Source organism: Eschrichtius robustus, chromosome 5 (assembly GCF_028021215.1).
Source record: "Eschrichtius robustus isolate mEscRob2 chromosome 5, mEscRob2.pri, whole genome shotgun sequence".
NCBI lineage: Eukaryota > Metazoa > Chordata > Mammalia > Artiodactyla > Eschrichtiidae > Eschrichtius > Eschrichtius robustus.
In genome coordinates this window covers 125,394,691-125,417,728 of record NC_090828.1, presented here as the reverse complement: position 1 = coordinate 125,417,728, position 23,038 = coordinate 125,394,691, and the positions used below count along the sequence as shown (strand labels likewise).

The window sequence follows — 23,038 nt, the reverse complement described above, 5'->3', positions numbered from 1 at the left end:
GTATACTACTTTTTTTTTTTACAGCTCTTCACGACAATCTAATTAAGACACAAAACTAAGAAAACCGGTGCACTGAATATTAGCAGCAAGATCAGAACAATCTCCTTCCTATCCCCTTCTTATGAAGCAATTCAAGGCTTGCAGTTTCTATTCAATTTGTTATAATGACAGTGTTTAATCATGGAGTCCGCTCGGCCGCCTGCCGCTGAATTGAGGTCACACATGTGAGTAGTCAGGCATGGAGCACATAATCTATAACTACAATTTCGCCCCTGAATCTCTGGAGGCTGTGTCATTAATTAACAATACATTTATTTCAAAAATAATATATGTCCCAGCCTTTTAAAATGTAGCCTTAGCTTGAAATAAGCAGAAGTTTGTGAGGAAACATTCATGGCAGTTAGTGTTACTGTATGGAGGAAGAACTCAGCCATGGGAATAACCCAATCACATTGACTCACAGATGTTTAATGAAAAGTCTTCTTTTCTAATTTCTCAGAAGCCCATGGTATAATCTCTACTTGTGGTTGCTTTCTCATCATCAAATCATAAATGAAAGTCTTTGGAATTCTAGTTCATATGCTTATGCATGTCATAAATGCAACATGAGGCGCACAAGTTAAAAATTATTTAGTGTCATCCTGAGCTGCAATAAATATTTTTAATCTTGAGGGAACAGTGAGAAAAACTTTGACCCTTAGCCTGGCCCTGTCTTTAATCATGAAAGCTTGTTTCCATTGACTGCAGCAAAGGATGGCACTTCTCAGTGGGAAGGCTCCCTCCATTCCGTTGTAGTTAACAGACACTCTACTGCTAATATATCAAACTACGTTTTTTATAGCTCAACATATAAATACATTTGAACGGGATAGGAATATGTCAGAAGACATATGTTTCTGTGAGGGGGCAAACAACATTTCAGCTAAATTTATGTCTTGGGCCTAGATTGGTCTATACTCAGAGTTAAGTTTTAAAAGACAAAATCTGAAGTCTATGTTGTATGGTTTTTTCTTTATCAATTTATATATCCATCTACCTGTGCTAACGTGCTTGTTTCCTTTATGTGTGTGTACACTCCTTAAATAATACTGAGAGTAGACGATGTTTCATACTTGTTTTCTTTTTATGTTTTGGTTGAGGACATAAAGGGATTTCATGCATCTATATTTCCACTGGGCAGAGGTCACTGACTGACCTCGTGGTGGAAATCTTTTCTGCTGCCTGTTCTCCATTTTTGGCAGCAAGTGCATGATTTTAGTGAGAAAACAATCTCATTTGGAAGGTGACGGGCATTTCACCTGAGGAGGCTGGTTTGGGGAGGCGACTTTGAAGAGGTCGCAGCCCTCTGGCAGTCATGATGGGGTCGGATGTGGAATGAACAATGGCGTTGTCTGCAGATCCCCGGCTGTCTGCAGAGGAAGGCACTTCTCGTTCAAGGGTCTGGGCTCTTATGGAAGAAGCTGCACAAAGGGCTGGCTGGAGAGACAGGAGGGGCTCAGTGTCCTCGGGGGAGTCTGCTTGGCGTATGTACCGTCCCGTTGAGCGATTTCCTGAGTCTGGGAGCGGGAAGGTTCCAATCCCACTGTCCAGTGTCCTCATCTGGCAGTTTGTTTCTAGACAGAGTAACATAGTGAGAATTAGAGACTGCTCACATAAAAGGAGAAAAGGATCATGGGCATTTGGATCTGGTCTGGAGGAAAGGGGATATCTAGAAGGAAGAAATACTCGTAAGGGTGTAGTAAATTTCCAGGGAGTGGCATGAAACAGACATTTAATTGAACATGGAAATATTCCCTTAACATAATATGAAGTAAGAAGGTTAGCCATTACTGGCAGCAAGAATCACATGTACACACAAAGTACATGGTTCTCTAGAGTTATAAGAGAAAAAGAACAGTCACTGGAGACCAAAAATTATTTTTGATCACCCTTATTTCAATTGGGAATCATATGACTTCAATCAATTAGGTAACATTTATTAACTGAAATAAGATGAGTAACGGGCACACATAACAAGTTGAAGTGATGTTCTAACAAAGGCAGTTGTGCATCTCTTACATGAATTATCATCCACCAGCAGTTAACTAAGTCTCTGGTCTCTCCATTTGACTGTGGGGACAGGTAATTCACATACTATAAGGGTCATCCCCAAAGGTACATCGCTTATCATGTGGGCTTCCTATGACTCAACTGCCATCTGAGGTCTTACAGAGAAGATCATAGGGCCACTTTCTGTCTTTCCATCTACCTTTATGCAATGACAAAGCTCATCAGTACTCTTTGGCTTTCTTGTCATTCCCAGGGATCCCACTATTCCCTAAAACAAATCAAGTTGATTTCACCATATGTGTGACATATTCTGCCAATTACATCTCATCTTCAAAACATTTTATATCCAAGAAAAATACAATAACTGAAAAAATTATTATATAATTAATTCCTGAAACGTGGTGTAGTTTATCTAAGCCAATGAGACAGCTTCCAAGATCCACTTGCCACCCAAAAGTCTCCTGTTTACATGATAATATTAGAGTGAAACAGCCTTAGTAAAGTTTGTATTAGCATCTTATCAGTCTAGGACTGGGGAAGAGGCACAACTTAACACCGTGTTAGGCATGGTGGGGAATATAATAGACTATGTTGTGATCTTTGTATCAAGAGGCTCAACAGCTAGCAGTGGTGCTTGGGAGTCTGGTCTCTGCTAATAACTAATTGTGTGAGCCCTCCACATAAGATCCTTAACCCCTCAAGGTCTCAGGTTCCTTATAGAGTTTCTGTGAGAATAAAGATACGTTCACTGTGGAATCTCTTGAATTTAGAATGACCCCTAGCACACCGCAGGATAGCTGGATGAAGGAAATAATGAATGATGACATATAAAAAACACTAGGTATATTTATTAGATTTCAGTAGCTATCTGACAGGTAAATAGTTTATCCTTAAGTACCTTTCTCACACAATCTCATCTGACACTCACCAGTTAGTATCTGAACTTCAGAATTTGACCACTCCCCTACCTTTCTCCTCAAAACGTCTTTGCTCTGAGTACTAGAATTCTGGGAAGTTCCTAATACTAAGGTGAAAACAAAGGGGTCGGGGTGGGTACAGAGTTGGCTTTTATAGGTTCTAGTAGGTTTGGTCCTTGGCTTTAGAAGCACTAGAAAGATGAAGTCCCTATCAAAAGAGAGGATTCAGTCTCCAAAGGGATATTTAGTAGGAAGATACAGATACCCCTTCTCCAGTATGGTGCCATTTAGCTATCTCATATGCCATCTGATCTCAAAGACTGATCACGGACTCCAGGAGCCCTGAATCCCGTGGCTATCGTCTGAGATCTTTCCCAGAACCACAAGGGCTAAGTTTTAGTTCCATTCATTTCAGGGCCTCCACCTGGTCAGCTTTCCTCTCAACCAGCTTTCGAGATTATTCATTATCTTCTCTATTCATTTTCTCCTCAATTAAGCAGACTCAGTTGCTACAAAATAGCCTTTTGGAGAAATAATCAGCTGTTTGCATGGGAGGGCCATGCCAGAAAAGAAAGATCTTCTTATTCAGAATTTGGTGTCCTTTCTTCATGTTAGCCTAGACATACGACACTCCTCATATTTAACAATGTCCATATGTTGTACTTGGGGCAATTCTAAATGTCTGAACTATTTCAGTCTCACACAGGAGTTAGTGGATCGGCATCGACCCAGTCTTCAGGGATGGGGATCAAAGATTCATGGGACGTGACAGCTGGGTCAGTCCCTACGTGCCCCAGGCTGCCTGCCGTAATAGTTTCCTCCCAGCATCTCCAGGATGCCTACCTCTGAATAAAAGAACGCTCAGCATGGCAACATCAGGGTCTCTTTTCCTTTTGTGAAAATGGATCATCCAGTTTGGCTGCTGCTAGGAGTTCACTGCTTTCTTTGTATCATTCCTTCATCTTCTCAACCTTAAAGGGTAAGAACTATCATTGCCATTCACAAATGAGAAATCATGGCTCAAAAAGGTAACTTGTCCAAGGCTGTATGCTGTAAATAAAGAGCTTGGATTTGAATCCAGACTTACATAAGTACAGAGACCAAGTTCTTAGCCACCAAGCTATACTGATTCTGCCAAAAAGTTCAGGTAAATCCAGACGTGGGGTCTGCTCAGTCAGCAGCCATGGAGGCAGCCTTGTGAGCTGAGAGCGCACAGAAGGGCCCCCTGCCTCTGGCCAGTGCGCCCAGCTTCTCCTATGGAACTGGTGCTGGCCCTGAATTCCAGCTGGTTCCCATGCTTCCCGTCCTGAGGATGGAGTTAACAGTTGGCATTCCCGGCATCTGCACGGTTCCCGAGAACCACAGTTGTCTGGTACCTCTTCCCCCACCCTCTTGGATCGCATCTGTAGACTTCCATGCCAGGGTTTTTCTGGCATTTATCTCATCTCTCTGGCCCTGATGACAGGCATTGTCTGCAAGGGCAGTATTTTTTTGGCTTTGTCTAATAACTCTCTCCCCTACAGGTATTTTATGAGTTAATCCAGTCCCTTCAAATGGAGACTCAAAAAGCAAAGTAGGATTCTTGGCAACCTTTTCAGTGATTTTTCTGGGGAAAGGCCCCAGACACTAAAGCCCATGTATGTTGGCCTGGCCTGTAATGCCAGGCAGGAAACAGGGCAGGGAGAAATCTGGGGTAGGAAGAAAGATAAAGGAAGTCTAACTCTGGCGCCCATCTGAGGACACCAGCATTTTTTGGTGTCTGTCCCTTTATACTATTTTCTTTTCCCTTCTTTCCCTCCACAATATTGCCATAATCAGAAGCTATAAAACAGGACTTCTGGTATTCCTGAGTTCTTTGATCCTCTAAGAATTGTGTGCACTGACATTAAACGCAGAAATCACCTGTTATTAAAGCCACCTTTTTATTTCTAAAAATTACAGATGCCAAATGCAGTGAATTTGAAGGACTCATTTGTAATACCTATGAAATGAGGTATGGACAGTCAAGAACTCAGACACCACATGCCAAGTTTCCCCCTCAAGCAAATTTCTCCAGAATGCATAAACCTTTGGAAATAGAGTTTATACTGAAAATGCTGACACCTTCTTTATGTAGTTTCTTTAAGGCACTCACAGTTTCTCACAGTTCATAAAAATATTGTAATCTGAAAAAGTGTTAGGTATTGTACTTTTGAAGTCAGTTTTTTTTTCCTCAGGGGATTATAAGAACTCACAAAATAATTGAATGGCCGTGATAAAAATAAAGTTCAAAGGGACAAGCCAGCCTTGCATCCAGAATGAGTTGACTCAGTTCTGACCTCACAACACGTTTAGGTTCATGCTGTGGCTGTGAGAACAGCTGTCAACAGGGCCTTGCTAATGAGTTCAAGGGCTGGATCACTAGATGGACCAGCAGGTTTCATCCGCTCAAGGTCACTAATGACTCCTCCTACCCTGATGACTGCTCCTCATCCCATTTGCCTTCTGTCTCTTAAGGTAAATTCTCTCACTTATCACCACCAACAAGCCCCAGATGTTTCACGGGATGACTTACAGCAGGGCTCCCCAGTCCTTTTAAAGTTCTGGCACACATAGGAAATACACACATACAGGTCACTGAGGAACACACCAGCTGCCCCGGGACCCCCGGCTACCTGAGAGCTGAGGGCTCAACATCTCAGCACACCTGGGGTCCGTTCAGGGCACGTCAGCAAGGTAGGGGATCTCTTCCTTACAGAATGGACTCGGGACCTTCTTTTCCTGTCACCTTGGATGCATTATCTTGCATACCTCCAGCAGGAAAGGAGATGGACAGCTTTGTAGTCTGTTAGCAGCTGACAGGAGGATTTTTAGGTCCTTCTTTTTTGGAAAGAACGTTCAGAGTGTTTGTGTTAGGAATACTGTCTGGCCTCAAAGCTTCAGTAAAGAGGGATTTAATAAGTGCCTGAGAGGGGGGATGAGTCAGCGGGGGGTGAGTTGCCAAGAAGGGGGACGTTCTGCGTGGGATGGTGGCAGAGAAGACATTTTGGAGAAACAATTCAACCAGGGGTTTTTCAACTGTTAACTTAGGATGTGCGATACAAAATCCCCACTCAGCTCATCAGCGAGCTTCAGCCCTCTCCTCCTGGACCAGGTGCCCCAGCAGGTGGCTTTAGTTTCCTCATATGAAAATTAGATTATATAACCTCCATCACAGGGGCGCTCTAAGGACTAGAAACATAGCACATAATAAACATAGCACGAGGCCTGGAACAGGTACATAGCTATTATTCAGAAAATGGCAGCAATTCTCAAAATAAGTGTTATTAGACTGCTAGCAGCCTGGGGGCAGATTGGGTTTTATCCATCTCCTCAGAATTCCCATGTAAGCCTGTTCCTGACTCTACATCGCCTTTATTCTACAGAACGGCAATTATATGCTAATAGAGCTGATGATAACGATAGGCCGAGAGAGTGCCTGATTTATTCGCCATCACCCACACGCAGCACAGAGCCTGACACATAGTTAGCACGGAGTGTAATGAAAAAATAGGTGGATGAAATAAGCTCTCATCTTCAGGAAATTCTTCCTGAAATTAAATTGAATATGAACTTTTCCTTTTGAAATCCCAATCTGCTGTTTTTTGTTCTCACTTCAGCAACCAGAGAAAACAGCTGACTTCCTTTTTCTGTGCAGCTATATTTCTCATACAGCCAGACTTCAGTAATTCAGATAGCCAGGGGGATAAGATCATTCAGAATTATTGAATATTTGAAAGACAGATTTCTTAATACTTCCAAGCCCTCAGAGCAAGGGTCAGTGACCAAGACGAAGGATAGTGCGGGGAATGTGGCTTTAGTATCCATCCGCCTTGGCCCCCGCCCCTACCTCAAAGCATCACTGGGCTGGAAGGTCCCAGGTCTGGCCTCATTCCTCCTGCCCTCATCCTCAGGGAGTGTAGATGCCAAGCTGAGTGCCGGCATCACATTTAACATCAGCATGCATAGTAGCACAAGAACCAAGTTAGCACAGAGGCAAGTTCCTGGGAGCCATTTGTAGTGAACAGATGAGATTACTCAGCAACTTCTTCTATGTGTTTACACAAAACAGTGAGGTTTTTCTCTTTTAAAACAATTTGTTCTCTTAATTGGCTTCTTCTTGCATCTTCCAAATTTGTTTTACACTATTCCTTTACATTGTAACACTGTATTTAAAAATAGCTGCAAAGGGAAAAGCTTATTTCCAGCACTGTTTCAGTTAATATAAATTTCCAAGTTAGTGCAATCTGTATTAGCACTGATTTTGAGTGTTTGGGAAAGGGCACTAACTCATTTTTTCCTCAGTCTTCTACAGATTAAAGTATAGGACAGGCTTGAGCAAACCCGACTTGAGTTCCAAGTTAGTCTAAATATTCAGAAGAATGAAGCGAAAAGACAATAGGCTTCAGAGTGGGAAAGACTAGGCTTGACGATCTGCTTGGCTACCTGCTGGCTGTGTCACAACAAGGGAATTTTTAAACGATCCCGACATCATATAATTATAGCTCATTGGTAATAATGCTCGTTACAAAGTAGGTACTCTGTAAGTTTCCAGAAGGGGTTGTCAAGGAGAGGTGAGGGCCCCTGCAGGTACGTAATACACACACTGTCTGGAATCGAAGACAGACCAAACTTTCACCTTTGTGGTCAGTGCTCTACTGCAGCACCTGGGCACATTTCACTAAACAACTGCCCCGGTTATTTCCTAAGCAAGGGCCATGTGGCAACCATTTCCTTGGGGGTTACTTGATCACATCGTTAATGAACGATTATAAACATGGAGCAAAGTACTTGGAGTTGGTTGCAAGCTGCCTCATGTATAGAAAAGATGGAGTCCATTTTCCCAAGAAATCCATTGTGGAATAGGCACCGGAAAGGCTTTTTAAAAAGCTTAAGCAAATGATGTTTACCAATTATCCTTTGTTCACAGACTTGCTACATTCTCAGGGAATATTCCCAAATTAGTAAGCTCTGATTTTCAGTCTATCCTAAAAGGTTACACTTGCTTCCGTGCAATGATCTACCCTCTCTTATATATTCAAACAAACTACTTCAGTAATCACTGTTTTTTTTCCCCCTCTTCCACACTCGTAAATCCTAGGAAAATGGAAAACTTTAAAACCCAAGCGCATTTTTACTTTGAGAACTTTAATCATACCTACAAAGTTTCAGCCAAACAAAATTTCAAATTGTGTTGAATGAGGACTCAACACAATTCACCAGCCAGAAAGAGGAACTCATGGGTGTTTAATAGTAATACCGTATTACTAACTGGCATACTTTCCTATAATGCAATTGGTCATGTAAATGAGTCTTTGTATGAGTTCTCTCCAGGTTCCTAAACATCTTAAGCTATGTGTGGTATTGGCAATAGAAACTTAACTACAGATGGGAGAACAGATCTCTTTATTTGCACATCCTTCTCTTCAGCTGTATGGCTGAAATAAGCTAAGAAAAACTAAGTCTGTTGCCAAAGCCACATCAATTAAATGTAGGTTATTCATTCTAAGTTTACCCTGTGGTTTTGTTAAAGTAGTCCAAAATGACTATATTGGCTATTTATTCACAAACATCGGGTAACTTTTGACTGTGGCATTAAGATGACCTTCTGGAAGAGTAAATTCAATTTGATGGCTTCAGAATGCATGTAAATACTCAGCTTCTAAGTTCAAACTGGATTTAAGCTTTCTGAGATTTGAAAAGTATAATGGAGAATGTAAATTTATTTTCTAACCCTTGTGTTCTCTTTGACATAAAGGAAGACTGGAACTTTGGAGGTCTGGTACACTGGTACATAGGGAATAAATATGAGAAAAAATGAAGGGAGCTAATATGACAAAAATTTTTAAAAAGAAAAAAGCAGATCATAAAACTCCTTTGTCAAGGTGAAGGACAAGTTATTTAAACCAATATAAAAGACATGTCACCTCAGACTGGGTTGGTATCCTGTGAACCCAATATTCTGTCTGACAGTGGTAGCACCACATAAAATATTGCAGTGGGATGTGACTCAAGGATATAGACTGGAAAAGGTCAGAAATGTGTTCCAAATGCCCATGCAGACCACGAATTAATAGAAATCCTCCTTAAATTTATGTAATTATTCAGCTGGTATAAACCCTGAGAAAAAAATTCCTTAGGTTCGCTATAATACGTGCTTCGTCTTGCGACTGACACTAAGACAACCTCTTCAAAGGTCTGGGGGATGGCTCTTGGTCTAGTATTCTGAGATTGGTTACGCAACTTTCCAAACCCTTCCTGATTTTACAAATTTTAATAATTATCTCTAGACTCTTATTCTTCTAGACTGAAAAATCTTGAGATCTTCACATAACTCCTTCGTGTCTTGCTATGCTACTATGCCTGTCTTGTAAAACAGTGGTGAGATTTGTACGTGATATTTACTGTGATATATAAGAGTAGGCTAACGTGATCACTACAGTTTACAAACCAGTATTTGCTTGACTTGGTCAGCTGGTCTAGGAACAGACTTGGATCCCAGATTGCTACATCTTGTTTTGGGAGTCACCACTTCCAGGTCAAAGTCCTTGTTTATGAGAATACAACATAGATTCCTCCCAATTCCTCACAGAGTGATGATTACCACTTAAACACTTTCCTATCCATATGTCAAGTCTTGTCCTCCTCAGATATTTTTCTAATTGAAAAAAAAAAAAGCCCTTAATTTTATTAGCAAAACTTTCTAGAGTACCATAAACATGCAGAACCACTATGGTTCCAGCCCTGATCTGTGTCCGTCATTTTGCTAATTGAAGAAATGCCAATTTATCTCTCCCTTTTGTTTCCTGTTATCCCTGCTCATTCTATATCCATGACAAAATTGCTCTAGCCTCAACTTTTTCTCCCCAGTCTAATGATAATCCAGCTATTTGCTCCTATCTTCTTTTAATCCACTTTTGGGCTGGTGCTTATGAAAGGCATATTAAAGGTCTAAACAAATGATGTTTACTGATTCTCCTTGGTTCACACACTTATTACATTCTCAGATCAGATTCCCAAATTAGTAAGTCACAATTTCCCCTTAGAGAAGATACAGCATATTTATCCTAAAAGGTTGTCCTTGTATCTGTTCGATGATCTACCCTCTCTCTTAGCTTCACTCCATCTCTGTCTGTCCTGCCAAAAGGAAGTGAAAAGTTGAACAATTATCTGGTGAATCTGATAGACACAGATGGCTATTATGGGTAAATCTGTCTCTCTAAATCTCTAAAATTCCATATCGGGTTTGCTGAATTATATGGACAACTGCCTCTGCTCTCCATTTTACCTGCCTGGATAATATCTGCTTTGATAAGGCAAGTGAGCGAAGGGAGGAAGGAAAATAAACTGGAGGTAAGCTGCTGCAGGAAGAGAGTCAAAACAGCTTTCCCTGGTAGGAAGCATATAAAAACAGAGAAGCATGAGGAGATTCAGATCTATCAATTTAGCAACACACAAAAAATTTATTAAAGATGTTTACAAGAGGTAAAGCATCCTATGTATTATTAAATTTATTTATTTTATTTATTTTTGGCTGCTTTGGTTCTTCGTTGCTGCGTGGCTTTCTCTAGTTGCGGCGAGCAGGGGCTACTCTTTGTTGTGGTGCATGGGCTTCTCATTGCGGTGGCTTCTCTTGTTGTGGAGCATGGGCTCTAGGCATGTGGGCTTCAGTAGTTGTGGCACGCGGGCTCAGTAGTTGTGGCACGCAGGCTCAATAGTTGTGGCACATGGGCTTGGTTGCTCTGCAGCATGTGGGATCTTCCAGGGCCAGGGCTCAAACCCGTATCCCCTGCATTGGCAGGTGGATTCTTAACCACCGCGCCACCAGGGAAGTCCTCCTATGTATTATTAACCTATTTTATGTATTTATTTATTTATTTTTAAAAAATTACTTATCTTATTTATTTATTTTTGGCTGCGTTGGGTCTTTGTTGCTGGGTGTGGGCTTTCTCTAGTTGTGGTGAGCAAGGCGCGGGCTTTCTCTAGTCGCGGCGAGCTGGGGTTACTCTTCATTGCAGTGTGCGGGCTTCTCACTGCAGTGGCTTCTCTTGTTGCGGAGCATGGGCTCTAGGCACATGGGCTTCAGTAGTTGTGGCATGTGGGCTCAGTAGTTGTGGCTCGTGGGCTCTAGAGTGCAGGCTCAGTAGTTGTAGTGCACAGGCTTAGTTGCTCTGCGGCATGTGGGATCCTCCCAGACCAGGGCTCGAACCCGTGTCCCCTGCATTGGCAGGAGGATTCTTAACCACTGCACCACCAGGGAAGTCCCTAACCTATTTTTTTTAATTAAAATTTTATATACTCTAAAATTACAAATTACTTTAGTTTTCTTTTATTACTGTAATTATAGATATTTAATAAAAGACCCCAGAAAGATAAGAATTTAAAGCTCATAGATGTTCTTCTCCATTTGTCTCTATATTTATTCAATGTTAATGATTTTTCAAATTGTATGCGGAAAGGAAAAAAGCTTAAGTCTTCATACCCTGAAACTTTAAATAAAAAATTCACTTTAACATGCCTTACTTGCTTGGTTCAGGATTTTAATTAATATAAGTTAATCTATTTTAAGTGGATATTCAAGGATCATTTATTTTTCTTTTATGTGACTGTAGCTGAAATGTGGGTGAAGAGAAGGCTGAAGTAGATATGAGCCTATCTTTCCATTTCAGCTGCCACTCTCCACTCTCCAATATTCCATGGTTGTTTCTACAGGAAGATAATAAAGGAGTAATGAAATCCAACAGACCAAAGGATACGAATATGGGCAAAAATATAGGGAGACATTTGCTTCTGTCCATTAATGATTAACTGTGACAGGAACAACACATACTGTTAAACACTGTTTTCAGACATTGGACAACAGGCAACATAAAACTTGATCTCTGACTCAAGGAAAACAAATGAAGCGAGCTCTATAATCTCTGTAGCCAACTGCCCGGTGATGGTTTCCAGACTGAAACACTGAGAGAGAAGAAATATGAACAGAGTCTGGAGGGCCTGCTGAATTCAAGCAGAGGTAAACGCAGGCATGTCGGTGGGGCGGGGAAGGGGCTGTCTAGGCAGCTAGAGCTTGCAGGGCTATGTATTGCAAAGAAATGATAACAGCAGAGGTTTCGCTCTAGTCTTCCACTGTGTATTAACCTGAACACGCATGAGGTGAAATGCATGAGGTCAGAGAAGCAATGACTATGAAGCAGTAGGTTGAATCATTTCTTGAGCTCACATAAGGCTGAAAACAGTTTATGTTTCCACCATCCAGAGAGGATAGGCCTCCCCAAACATGGACCACATGGTACAGTCCTAAGAATGGTCAAGCCATAGTCGTGAGGATAAATTATTCCCAGAAAAAAGGTTCCCTTGAATTTGTCATAACAAAACGTAAAAGGAAGCCTTGAAAAATGAAACTAATTTGCAAGTAACTTAAATGCACCTCAAAATAAAGAACAACAGTCTTTACAGGAATACAATGAAATCTAGTACTCAACAATGTAAAATTTACAATCTCTGGCATCCAATTAAAAATCACCACCAGGCATGAAAAGAAGCAGGAAAATATGATCCATATTCAAGAGAGAAATTAATCAATAGAAACAGACACAGTAATGAGAGATGATGAAATTAAACAAGAACTGAAAAATACCGTCGATGTCACAACTATGTACAAAGATATAAAGTAAAATTTGAAGATAATTTGGAAATAATAAAATAATAAAAATACACAAATGGAAATTGTAGACAGGAAAAACTATATTTAAATGTAAAAATACACTTATACAGAATTAATAGCAGATTAGCAGAGCTATTAGATATAGCAGGAAGAAAGATCAGTGAATTTTTAAACATTACAAAATAAATTATCCAAAATAAAACGCATAGAGAAAAAAGACTTAAAGAAATAGACCATCAGTGACCTGGATGTCAATATGAAATGGTTTAAATATGTACAACTGGAGCCCCAGAAGGAAAGAAAAGAGAGAAAGGGGAAAAAAATTATGTGAAGTAATAACCAAAAATGTACATATTTGATAAAAAACTATAAACCCCAAATCCAAGAGACTCAATGAACCTCAACCAGAACCAACATGGAGAAAATGACATTTAGGCTCATCATAATCAAACTACTGAATATCAGTGAAAAAGACAAAAATCTTAAAAGCAACTGAGAAAAAAGATACTTTACAGAGCAAAGATAAAACTGATAGTAGAATTCATGTCAGAAACTACATAAGCCAGGGCTTCCCTGGTGGCGCAATGGTTAAGAATCTGCCTGCCAATGCAGGGGACACGGGTTCGAGCCCTGGTCTGGGAAGATCCCACATGCCGCGGAGCAACTGGGCCCGTGAGCCACAACTACTGAGCCTGCGCGTCTGGAGCCTGTGCTCCGCAACGGGAGAGGCCGCGACAGTGAGAGGCCCGCGCACCGCGATGAAGAGTGGCCCCCGTTCGCCGCAACTGGAGAAAGCCCTCGCACAGAAACGAAGACCCAACACAGCCAAAAATAAATTAATTAATTAGTAAAAAAAAAAAAAAAGAAACTACATAAGCCAGAAGAAAATGAAATAACATCTTTAAAGTCTTGAGAGGGAAAGAAACAAAACAAAACCTGTCAACATTTTAAAAATTAATTCTAATTAATCAACTTTTCAACTAATTTAATAACCAAGAAAAAAATATATGCTTTTCAAACTAACAAAAGCTGAGAGAATTCATTGCCAGAGAATGTTTAGTGTAAGATATTAAGGGAAGTTTCACAAGCAGATGAAAAATAGGTATCAGGTAGAAATCTGGATGTATACAATAGAATGAAGAATGCAAGAAATGGTAAGTATATGCTATATAAAGTATATTTTTCTTATTTTTTAATCTCTTTAGGAGATAATTCACTAAAGCCAATATAAAAACATATTGCAAGCTTTCTAACATACGTAGAAGTAAAATATACAATAGCATAAAGGGTGAGAGGGGTTATAAGAAAGTAATCTGTAATGTAGATAGATACGTTACAGATAAACGGTGCTAAAGTAAAGATGTAGTTAAATTACATTTAACAATTAGTTCAATCACTAAAACAAGCCCAAAAAAACCCCAAAAAAGCCAAAAAACCCACTAAAACCCAAAGATGTATAGCTAATAAGGTGCAAATGGAGATGAGGTGGAATCATGAAAAATTCTCAATTCAAAAGAAGGCAGAAACAGCCCCAGAGAGCAGGGGGACACAGGCTCCCTGGGGATGGCTCATAGAGAAAACATTTAAAAGAAATTGTCCGTGACCTGATGCATTTGATTATGTGGAAAATAATATTGAGAGGGGCCTTACAATTTTGTTGGAGAATTTGGAATCAATGATCAGCACATAGGAGCCTAAGATAATTGGGAGAAAATGCCATTATTAATGCTAGAAAAAATTCTAAGCTGTACAAGAAAGGAACTGGGATCATATTATACTCTAAGTAGTATAATTAGTTCATCAGTGAACAGTATTTACATAATCATAAGGGTATAAACCATACATATTAAGTTAACCAAAATCTCTAATACAATTTTTTGGAAGAAATAAGGGAAGAAGAATGGGTCAAGAATGCAAATTCATAATCTTCCATGATAGAAAGTCAATAGATAAGTTTACATTTTCAAAAACTCAAGAAATGGCAGTGTAGGTTTATAATTTCAGAATATGGAGGTGCAAGGCGGAAAGAAATAGCTGAGAGACTGGAAACTAGCTGTAGGCTGTAGGGCCCAAGGCTGTAAGGATTGGAGCAGAGAAACCTGTTTTTATTACAAGTCTTAGAGAATTGTTTAACTTTTAAAAATAGATTAAAAATAAAAATTAAATTACCAGTGCAAAAACAAAAACCGAAAATCAGAAGAAGGCAGAAAAAGAGGCAAACAGAGAGAGAACAGATGGGACAAATAAAATACCTAGTAAGATGGTAGATCTAAACCCAACTATGTAGATTATATTAAATGGCCTAAATATCCCAATTAATAGGCTGAGATTGTCAGATTTGGTTTTTAAAAGATCAAGACCCAATTGTATGCTGTTTATTAGAAATCTGCTTTATTTTATTTTATTTTTTTACCATTACAAGGGTTTAATAAGATATAATACACATAATACATGTGAATGCAAATAGCACATTGCCTGGCAGCCAGTGAGGTTTTAGTAAATATGGTTGCCACATGTCTGGTTTTAAACCAGACTGTCCAGTATTTGAGTTTTCTTTCTGAGGAACAGATTAAGAAAAGACCAGACATGTAAATGTAAATATGAGTAAGTGCTGTTATTACTACCGTGACATGTCGTATGCGTGAGTAGTGGAGCTTCCTCTCACCAGGACAGCTGGCCACGAGGAATGATAGAAAGCACACTCCGCAAGACGTGCTTCAAGCACCGCCACGTGGGAGAGCCCAGCACACACTTTGCCAAGTACCAAATTCCATTGCCATTGCCATTGTGAGCCAGGTGTGAGGGGAGGGCGCCGCAGTGGTCCTCAATGTTTCCTTTTACAGGTACAATTCCTAACTGTGTTCTATCTCATCTCCTTGTGGTCCTTTTCAGTAAGAGATATTTGGCAGTTTCTTTTTTTCTTTTTTTTTATTTAACACCTTTATTGGAGTATAATTGCTTTACAATGGTGTGTTAGTTTCTGCTCTATAACAAAGTGAATCAGCTGTACGTATACACATATCCCCGTATCTCCTCCCTCTTGCGTCTCCCTCCCACCCTCCCTATCCCACCCTTCTAGGTGGTCACAAAGCACCGAGCTGATCTCCCTGTGCTACGCGGCTGCTTCCCACTAGCTATCTATTTTACATTTGGTAGTGTATATATGTCCTTGCTACTCTCTCACTTCGTCCCAGCTTACCCTTCCCCCTCCCCGTGTCCTCAAGTCCATTCTCTACATTTGCGTCTTTATTCCTGTCCTGCCCCTAGGTTCATCAGAACCATTTTTTTTTTAAGATTCCATATATATGTGTTAGCATATGGTATTGGTTTTTCTCTTTTTTACTTACTTCACTCTGTATGACAGTCTCTAGGTCCATCCACCTCACTACAAATAACTCAGTTTTGTTCCTTTTCATGGCTGAGTAATATTCCATTGTATATGTGTGCCACATCTTCTTTATCCATTCATCTGTCGATGGACACTTAGGTTGCTTCCATGTCCTGGCTATTGTAAATAGAGCTGCAATGAACATTTTGGTACATGACTCTTTTTGAATTATGGTTTTCTCTGGGTATATGCCCAGTAGTGGGATTGCTGGGTCATATGGTAGTTCTATTTTTAGTTTTTTAAGGAACCTCCATACTGTTCTCCATAGTGGCTGTATCAGTTTACATTCCCACCAACAGTGTAAGAGGGTTCCCTTTTCTCCACACCCTCTCCAGCATTTATTGTTTGTAGATTTTTTTGATGATGGCCATTCTGACCGGTGTGAGGTGATACCTCATTGTAGTTTTGAAGAAATGTGCTCTAAATACATTCATGGACCAGAATATTCAATATTATTCAGATATCAATTCTCTCTGAGTTGATCTATAGATTCAATGGACTCCTAATCAAAGCACTATCAGGCTTTCTATAGACATTGAGAAACTGATTCTAAAATTATTCAGGAATGCAAACATTTTTTTAAAAAGTAAAACACCGTCTGAAGACTGACAGTACACACTACCTGAATTCTATTTGGCTACAGTAATCAAGAGAATGTGGTATTGGGTAAGGATTTGCATATAGATCAATGGAACAGAACACATTCCAGAAACAGACTCACAAATATATTGTCAATTGTTTCCTGACAAAGATGACAAGGTAATTTAATAAGGGAAAGACAGTACTTCGACAAAGGGTACCGGAAACACTGAATATTCATACGGGGGAAAAATGAACCTCACCTCTTTCCTTATGCTATACACAAAAATTAATGCATAGACTGAAACGTAAGAGCAAAAACCATAAAAGTTCTAAAAGAAAACAAAGGAGAACATCTCTGTGACCTTGGATTAGGTAGCAATTTCTTAAACAGAGTCAAAAACATGAATCATAAAATTTAAAAAAAAATAGTTAAACTTGATCAAAATAAAAGACTTTCTCTTCAAAAGTATTGTTAAGAAAATTAAAAGGCAAGCAACAGGCTGGAAGAATAGAGCAAAGTTATTTCTAATAAGGGATTTGGATACAGAATAAAAAGACCTCTAATGCAATAATAAGGACAAGCAACTCTACCAAATTGAGCAAAAAATTTGAATGCATATGTCACCAAAGAAGATACATGGATGGCAAATAAACACAGGAAAAGATGCTCAACATCATCAGACATTAGGGGGATGCAAATTAAAACCACAATGAGATATCAGTATACTCCCCTAAAAATGGCTAAAATTAAAAAGACTAAGAATATTAAATGTTGGTGAAAATGTGGAACAAGCTGAATTCTCATACATTGTTGGTAGGGATACAGAATGGTAAAACTACTTTGGAAAACAGTTTGGCAATTTCTTGTAAAGTTAAACATACACTCATCATGTGACCCCACAATAATACTGTTAACCAAAAGAAAAGAATATATATCCACCCGAAGACTCATATATACAAATATATACGGTGGCTTTACGCATAATAGCCCAAATGGAAATAACTGAAATGTCCATAAGCTAGTGAATGGATAAATAAATGTGGTACGTCCATGCAGTGAAATGCTTATCAGCAATAAAGTGCACGTGCGCGCGCGCACACACACACACACACACACACACACACACACACACACACACACAACTGCGGATACAGATAACAACACGGACGGTTCTTAAAACCGTTAGGCTAATTAAAAGAGGCCAAACGCCAAATACTATATACTGTATGATTAGTTCCATTTACATAAAATTCTAGAAAAGGCAAAACTACAGTGATAAGAAGCATATCAGTGGTTACCTGGGACCAGTGGTGTTGAGAGAGGTTCAGATGTAGAGGCATGAGGGAATATTTTGGGGTGATTAAAATGTTATATATCTTGATTGTGGTAGTGGTTATACAAGCACATGCATTAGTCAGAGCTCACTGAACTGGACACTTGGAATGGGTAAATTTTGTTGTATATAAATTACAACTGAATATACCTGATTTTAAATATTATGTGCCCAACCTGCCAATAAAGATTTATTGAAATCCAAAACTATAAGTAATCCTGGCTGAACATGGCTGAACAGAGGAACTGGGCTTTCCCCATGTAAACCTTGAATAACCTTTAGAGGCATTTGAAAGTGATGCTGACGAGGGAGGATCTTCGGGAGTCACTAGGAAGCAACACGGTAGCTAGTCCTTAATCCCAGATCCAGGCAGCACACACAAGGATTTGTGTACTCCTTCATCTTTTCAACAATCTTGGGAAGTAGCTACTATTATCCCCATTTGGTAGAAGAGGAAGCAAAGCTCTGAGAAGTGACGATGGTGATTGGACAGAGTGCAAGTCCAACTCCAAAGCTCATGCTCCCTCCCTCTACTCATCAACCTGCCTCCCAGTAGGGTTGGGGACCCCCAGTATCAGGGAACCTGCCAGGGACTCTGCAGCCCAGGACTTCTCCAGCTTGGGGCGTGGTGCCTAGACCCCTGGCTTCCCTGGCTGTGTGTCCCAGATTCCTTTGCAGCAAGGGTCCTTAAGGAGCAGAGCCACTAAATCATGACTAGGCATGCTCTGTGTTGATGCATTTGACCTTCATCACACCTCATATTTCTGGAGCATAACAACATTTGCTGACTGCTTACTACAGGGCAAGCACTTTGCTTGCATCGGGTTACTATGCAACATGCAACGGACACATTTTACGTATGAGGAAACTGAGGTTTAAGGAGGTTAATAAAGTTGCCCATGGTCGTACAGCTACAAGTAGGAGAGCCAGGGTTTGGACCAAGGTCTATATAAGCCACAAAGCCTGCATGCTTGACTACGACGTGATTCCAGTCCTGTCCTCTGTATTCAGCTTACTGAGCGCTCTGAGTCAGTGAGGATGCTTCTGGAGGAAAGTAATGCGTTAAACAGTAAGTATGTGTCAGCTCACCGTCCAGAATTAGAGCTAGCTTCAGGGCTGCCTTAATCTAGGCCCTTGGCTTCCCCTTCCCTGCGGTTCTCTTGACTCTGTGCTGCTCCTGCGTCTCAGCTCTATCTTCACGTTGGTAGGAGTTGGCTGGAGCAGCCCCGTACCAGTCAGCTCTACACTCCCAGGACTAGAGGGAAAGAGAAGCTGACTCGATGTGATTTCTCTCCGAACCTCCAACTACCCTGTCCCCTGACAGTGAGTCAGATGAGGTCACAAGCTCACTCTTGGACCAATCCATGTCACTGGGAGGATGCGACTCGGTGAGTGACTCAGGCCTGGGTTCTAATTACTGGCAAGGACGGTTACCACGACTGTCCTAATCACCTGGTACCCCTGGAGACAAATACTGGGGCACCAACCATAACATTTGCTACATTCTCTCTTAGTCATTATTTCAATGGAATTGCACAGCAACGCTATGTATCAGTGATCATTTCCATTTTACAGATGAGAAAACAAATGCACAGGGAACAGACGTCTCTCGGGGACATGAGTAGATATGCAGCAGCCAGGATTCAAAGTCAGGTCTTCTAACTCCAAGTCCAGAGCCCTTTCTACTACTTGGCAACTATTATGACCTTAACCCACGCTTCCGCTTCAGACCAAATTCTAAGATGCTGCTGAGAATATATTCATCTTCTAGGGTCTCTCTTCTGGTATTTATCACCATTTTTTCCTAATTCAATAACCATTTCATTATGGACTCCAGTGAGCCATTTATAATCAAGTCAGGAGGTTTCTTTTAAAAGCACTTCCCTTCTAATGAGGTTTTATAGCTATCATTTAAAATAGTCTGATGTACCTTAAAACCTATTTAGTGTGATGTGACTTTCTTCTCTTTTTCCTCTTCAATCCCACTTTTTCAATAAGCTCGTGTTCAAAAATACTGTCCTTTTCAAATTCTTTTTTCACATCTACCTTCAGTACGCTATCAAACCGTACCCCCAGGCCTTCTGTTCTCACCACCTGTATTCATTCTCCACGATGGACCTAATGAGGAGTTTCTGGCCTTTGGGCTTTTAAAGCAAGAGGATCATAAAGGTAGCATCTTTTTCCTTAAAAAGATATGTAAGAGAAATGACATGGGATAAAACCCTCAAATATCTGCTTAGCTACACAGGGCAGTGTTTCATCTAGAGTACCAACAGGAATGGAAATAGACAACTGGCCCACATATGACTATGGCTTTGGTACCTAACAGAGCCCCAGACGCTGGTATAAAGGAGTCCCTGGCACTTGGGGCCCATCTTACATTTAGAATGTGCAGCCATGAACTTCACCTCCTTTGACTTTCCCAACAATCATGAGCTGCGTTGGGGAAGACAGAAGCCAGTACCTCCAGTCTACAGATACAGAAACCAAGACAAAGATTTGCTTAATTAATAAAGGACAAAATTGTCACTGAAACTTAGGTATGCTGGCTCCAGGTTCAGTGCCGTTTATGCTGCATTAGTTTGATTCCTGAGAAGTTAAGGAAGTTGTATAAAAAATGTGAAGGCTCAGGAATCAGTTGAGTACCGCTGACCCTGCGTTCTGAATGTGAATCTTACACATATTTTGCCTTTTCTGTGGCATTCAGGAAAAGTAAACAAGACTTGACAGAAAATCTGATGAGCAGCAGCAGACATTCAGACGCAAGGCCAATCCATAAAAATTCAAAAGATGTTATCAGGAATACACGCTGGTACCCTCTAAGGGCATCTGTCATAACTCGGCCTTCCAACAGAAAGACATTATCGTCACATGTTGAATAATATTGAACGTGCTGTTGATTCTTTAGAAACTGTGTACCTCCTGAAGATGAGAAGGAGGTGAAAGAGGCATCAAATAAGTCTCTCATTTTTCTAAATGTGAAGACTTGGGAGTACAGTCATGGAAGGGCTCCTAAAATAAGGAGCCAAGTGAGAGAGCACTGGGGAAAAATCATCATAGGAAAGTAACCACGGTGAGAAGGAGGAGGTGGAGAAGCCTAATGGAATCATGATGGCGGAGGCCATACTGGAAACATCTAGAGCTCAGGTGGGAGATTTTGCTTGTAAACACAGTTGCTGGGGAAAAGGGAAGGAAAGCTATGACAGACAGCATTGTTGAAGGAGGGATTAAGGCAGAAGCCAAAGGCAGCTGAGAGAACTCAGGATGCAAAGGATGAAAATGTCTCTGGTGAGCACAGGCAAGTCAGGAGACACTGAGAGATCCCCCCGGGCCCTCCCTTTCCCCATCTGACGGGGAAAGAGTCAGGGATGGAGCAGAATGAGGAGAGTAAGGCAGAAGCTGAGTGGGTCTCCCCGTGGGGTCCTGAGGGTTGCAGCCAGATGGAACATGCAAAGCTTCAAAGGTTTTTGCCAGCTAGATCTGCTTCAATGTGCAGGGGAAGGAGAAACTTCGGTCTGAACAACACAGCTCAACCCATCTGTTGCTGAAGAATTCATCTTAGCTTCTATCCATATGCCTGCAGAATATCACCCTGGAAGTGGAATCTATTATCCTTGTAAATACAAATTCACTAATGGGTGTGGCTTATTGTGAAGCAAGGCACATGCCCCACTGCCTCTGCCTGTTGCTACTCCAAAGCTTCTGTCATCCTGGGACACTTCACTCGACTCAGCAAGGTTCCCATGCTTGATGCAAAGACTGTCTGGAGTCAGGGATCCCCGTGCAGTGAAGGAAGCGGAAGGGGGTCTGTGGATGTCACTCTCAGGTGTTGCTTTCTCCTACAGAGGTTAGCGCACAATGGGCATTTCTCCGTGCAGAGTGGATTGTCTTTCTGCCTGGCAGTTTCATTACAACATTCCATACAAGTTACGTCTGTAAATGATGTCCTGGCACAAATTCGGCACAGCAGCCCACCTACTGTGGAGTCCTGGACAGGCTAGTCTGGGTGAAAGGCGGCCATTTAACCCGGGTCCCCTAGTAGCCCAGTCTTCTTGCAGGGCAGAGCCACGTGCAAATTGTAAGGCCCATTAACTGTCATCCATGATCCTGGCCGCTCAGCACAATCACCTACATGGGAAGCAACTCCCCCTGACTTCAGCAGGAGCGTCTCGTGAACCTCCGAAGCCATTGTTTTAGGCGTGCAAGGAGGTTTGCTCTAAAACACAAATTCTCTTTAATGGGGAGCCATTACTGCGTAATGAATGAACATGCCATGAGCTGGCATGCAGAGCCCTCGGGCCCTGTCCTCCTGCACAGGTCTCTGGAATCTTCACTCCCACTGGGGAGAGGAGAGCACGTCGGCAGAGGGCACACAGCTCCATGAAGTTTCACTTCCTACAGATGTGTGAGTGAGTTCTGCTTTCAGGTCCAGTTGAAGCCAAACTATCTCGCTTTGTTTGCTCACATGAAACTGGACCGCTCAATCGGAAGGCTTTTAATAACTGGGGTTTCACCAGACCTGCCCGCCCCACCGCTTTACATCAGTGGTGATGACATGGGCTACCTGGTGTTTGGATCCTTGCGTCTGCAGTTTCCCCGCCCCTGCCCAGCTTCTAGGATGCTAAGTTTTCAGCTCTGTTCTCCTTGGCCTGGATAAAGCAAACTGAAATCTTTAGCCACCTGGAGAGATGACAGCAGTTCGACGTCCTCTAACTAGCTGATAGTCTAATCATCCTGTGAAAATTGAATTACATGTAATTTCATTAGAACTAAGAGGGGGTGTGTGTGTGTGTGTGTGTGTGTGTGTGTGTGTGTGTGTGTTTATTATAAGGAATTGGCTCATGTAATCATGGAGGCTGGCAAGTCCCAAGACCTTCAGGGTGACTCAACAAGCTGGAGACCCAGGACAGCCCAAGGCTTAGTTCTCGTCTGAGTCCTGAGGCCTGAGAACCAGGAGAACTGATAGTGTAGTTCCGGTCTGAAGGTCGGCAGGCTCGAGACCCAGGAAGAGTCACCAGTTCAGTGCTCGTCTGAAGGCAGGATGGCTGACCTCCCAGCTCAAAGGCAGTCAGGCAGGAAGAAG

At 41.3% G+C, this 23,038-nt stretch overlaps 1 protein-coding gene across 11 annotated transcripts in view; it reads right to left on the bottom strand.

Annotated features, from left to right (window-relative positions):
* Positions 1–23,038, bottom strand: part of NCKAP5 (NCK associated protein 5) — a 1,051,318-nt gene that overhangs the window by 47,954 nt on the left and 980,326 nt on the right. For 9 of the 11 annotated variants that reach the window (XM_068545242.1, XM_068545246.1, XM_068545248.1 and 6 more), the window contains one exon: positions 1,299–1,613. In XM_068545242.1, coding sequence (XP_068401343.1) covers positions 1,299–1,613 — 315 coding nt within the window. Of the gene's footprint in view, positions 1–1,298; positions 1,614–23,038 lie in introns of those variants that run through there. The other 2 variants (XR_011074154.1, XR_011074153.1) reach the window with 2 other exon arrangements.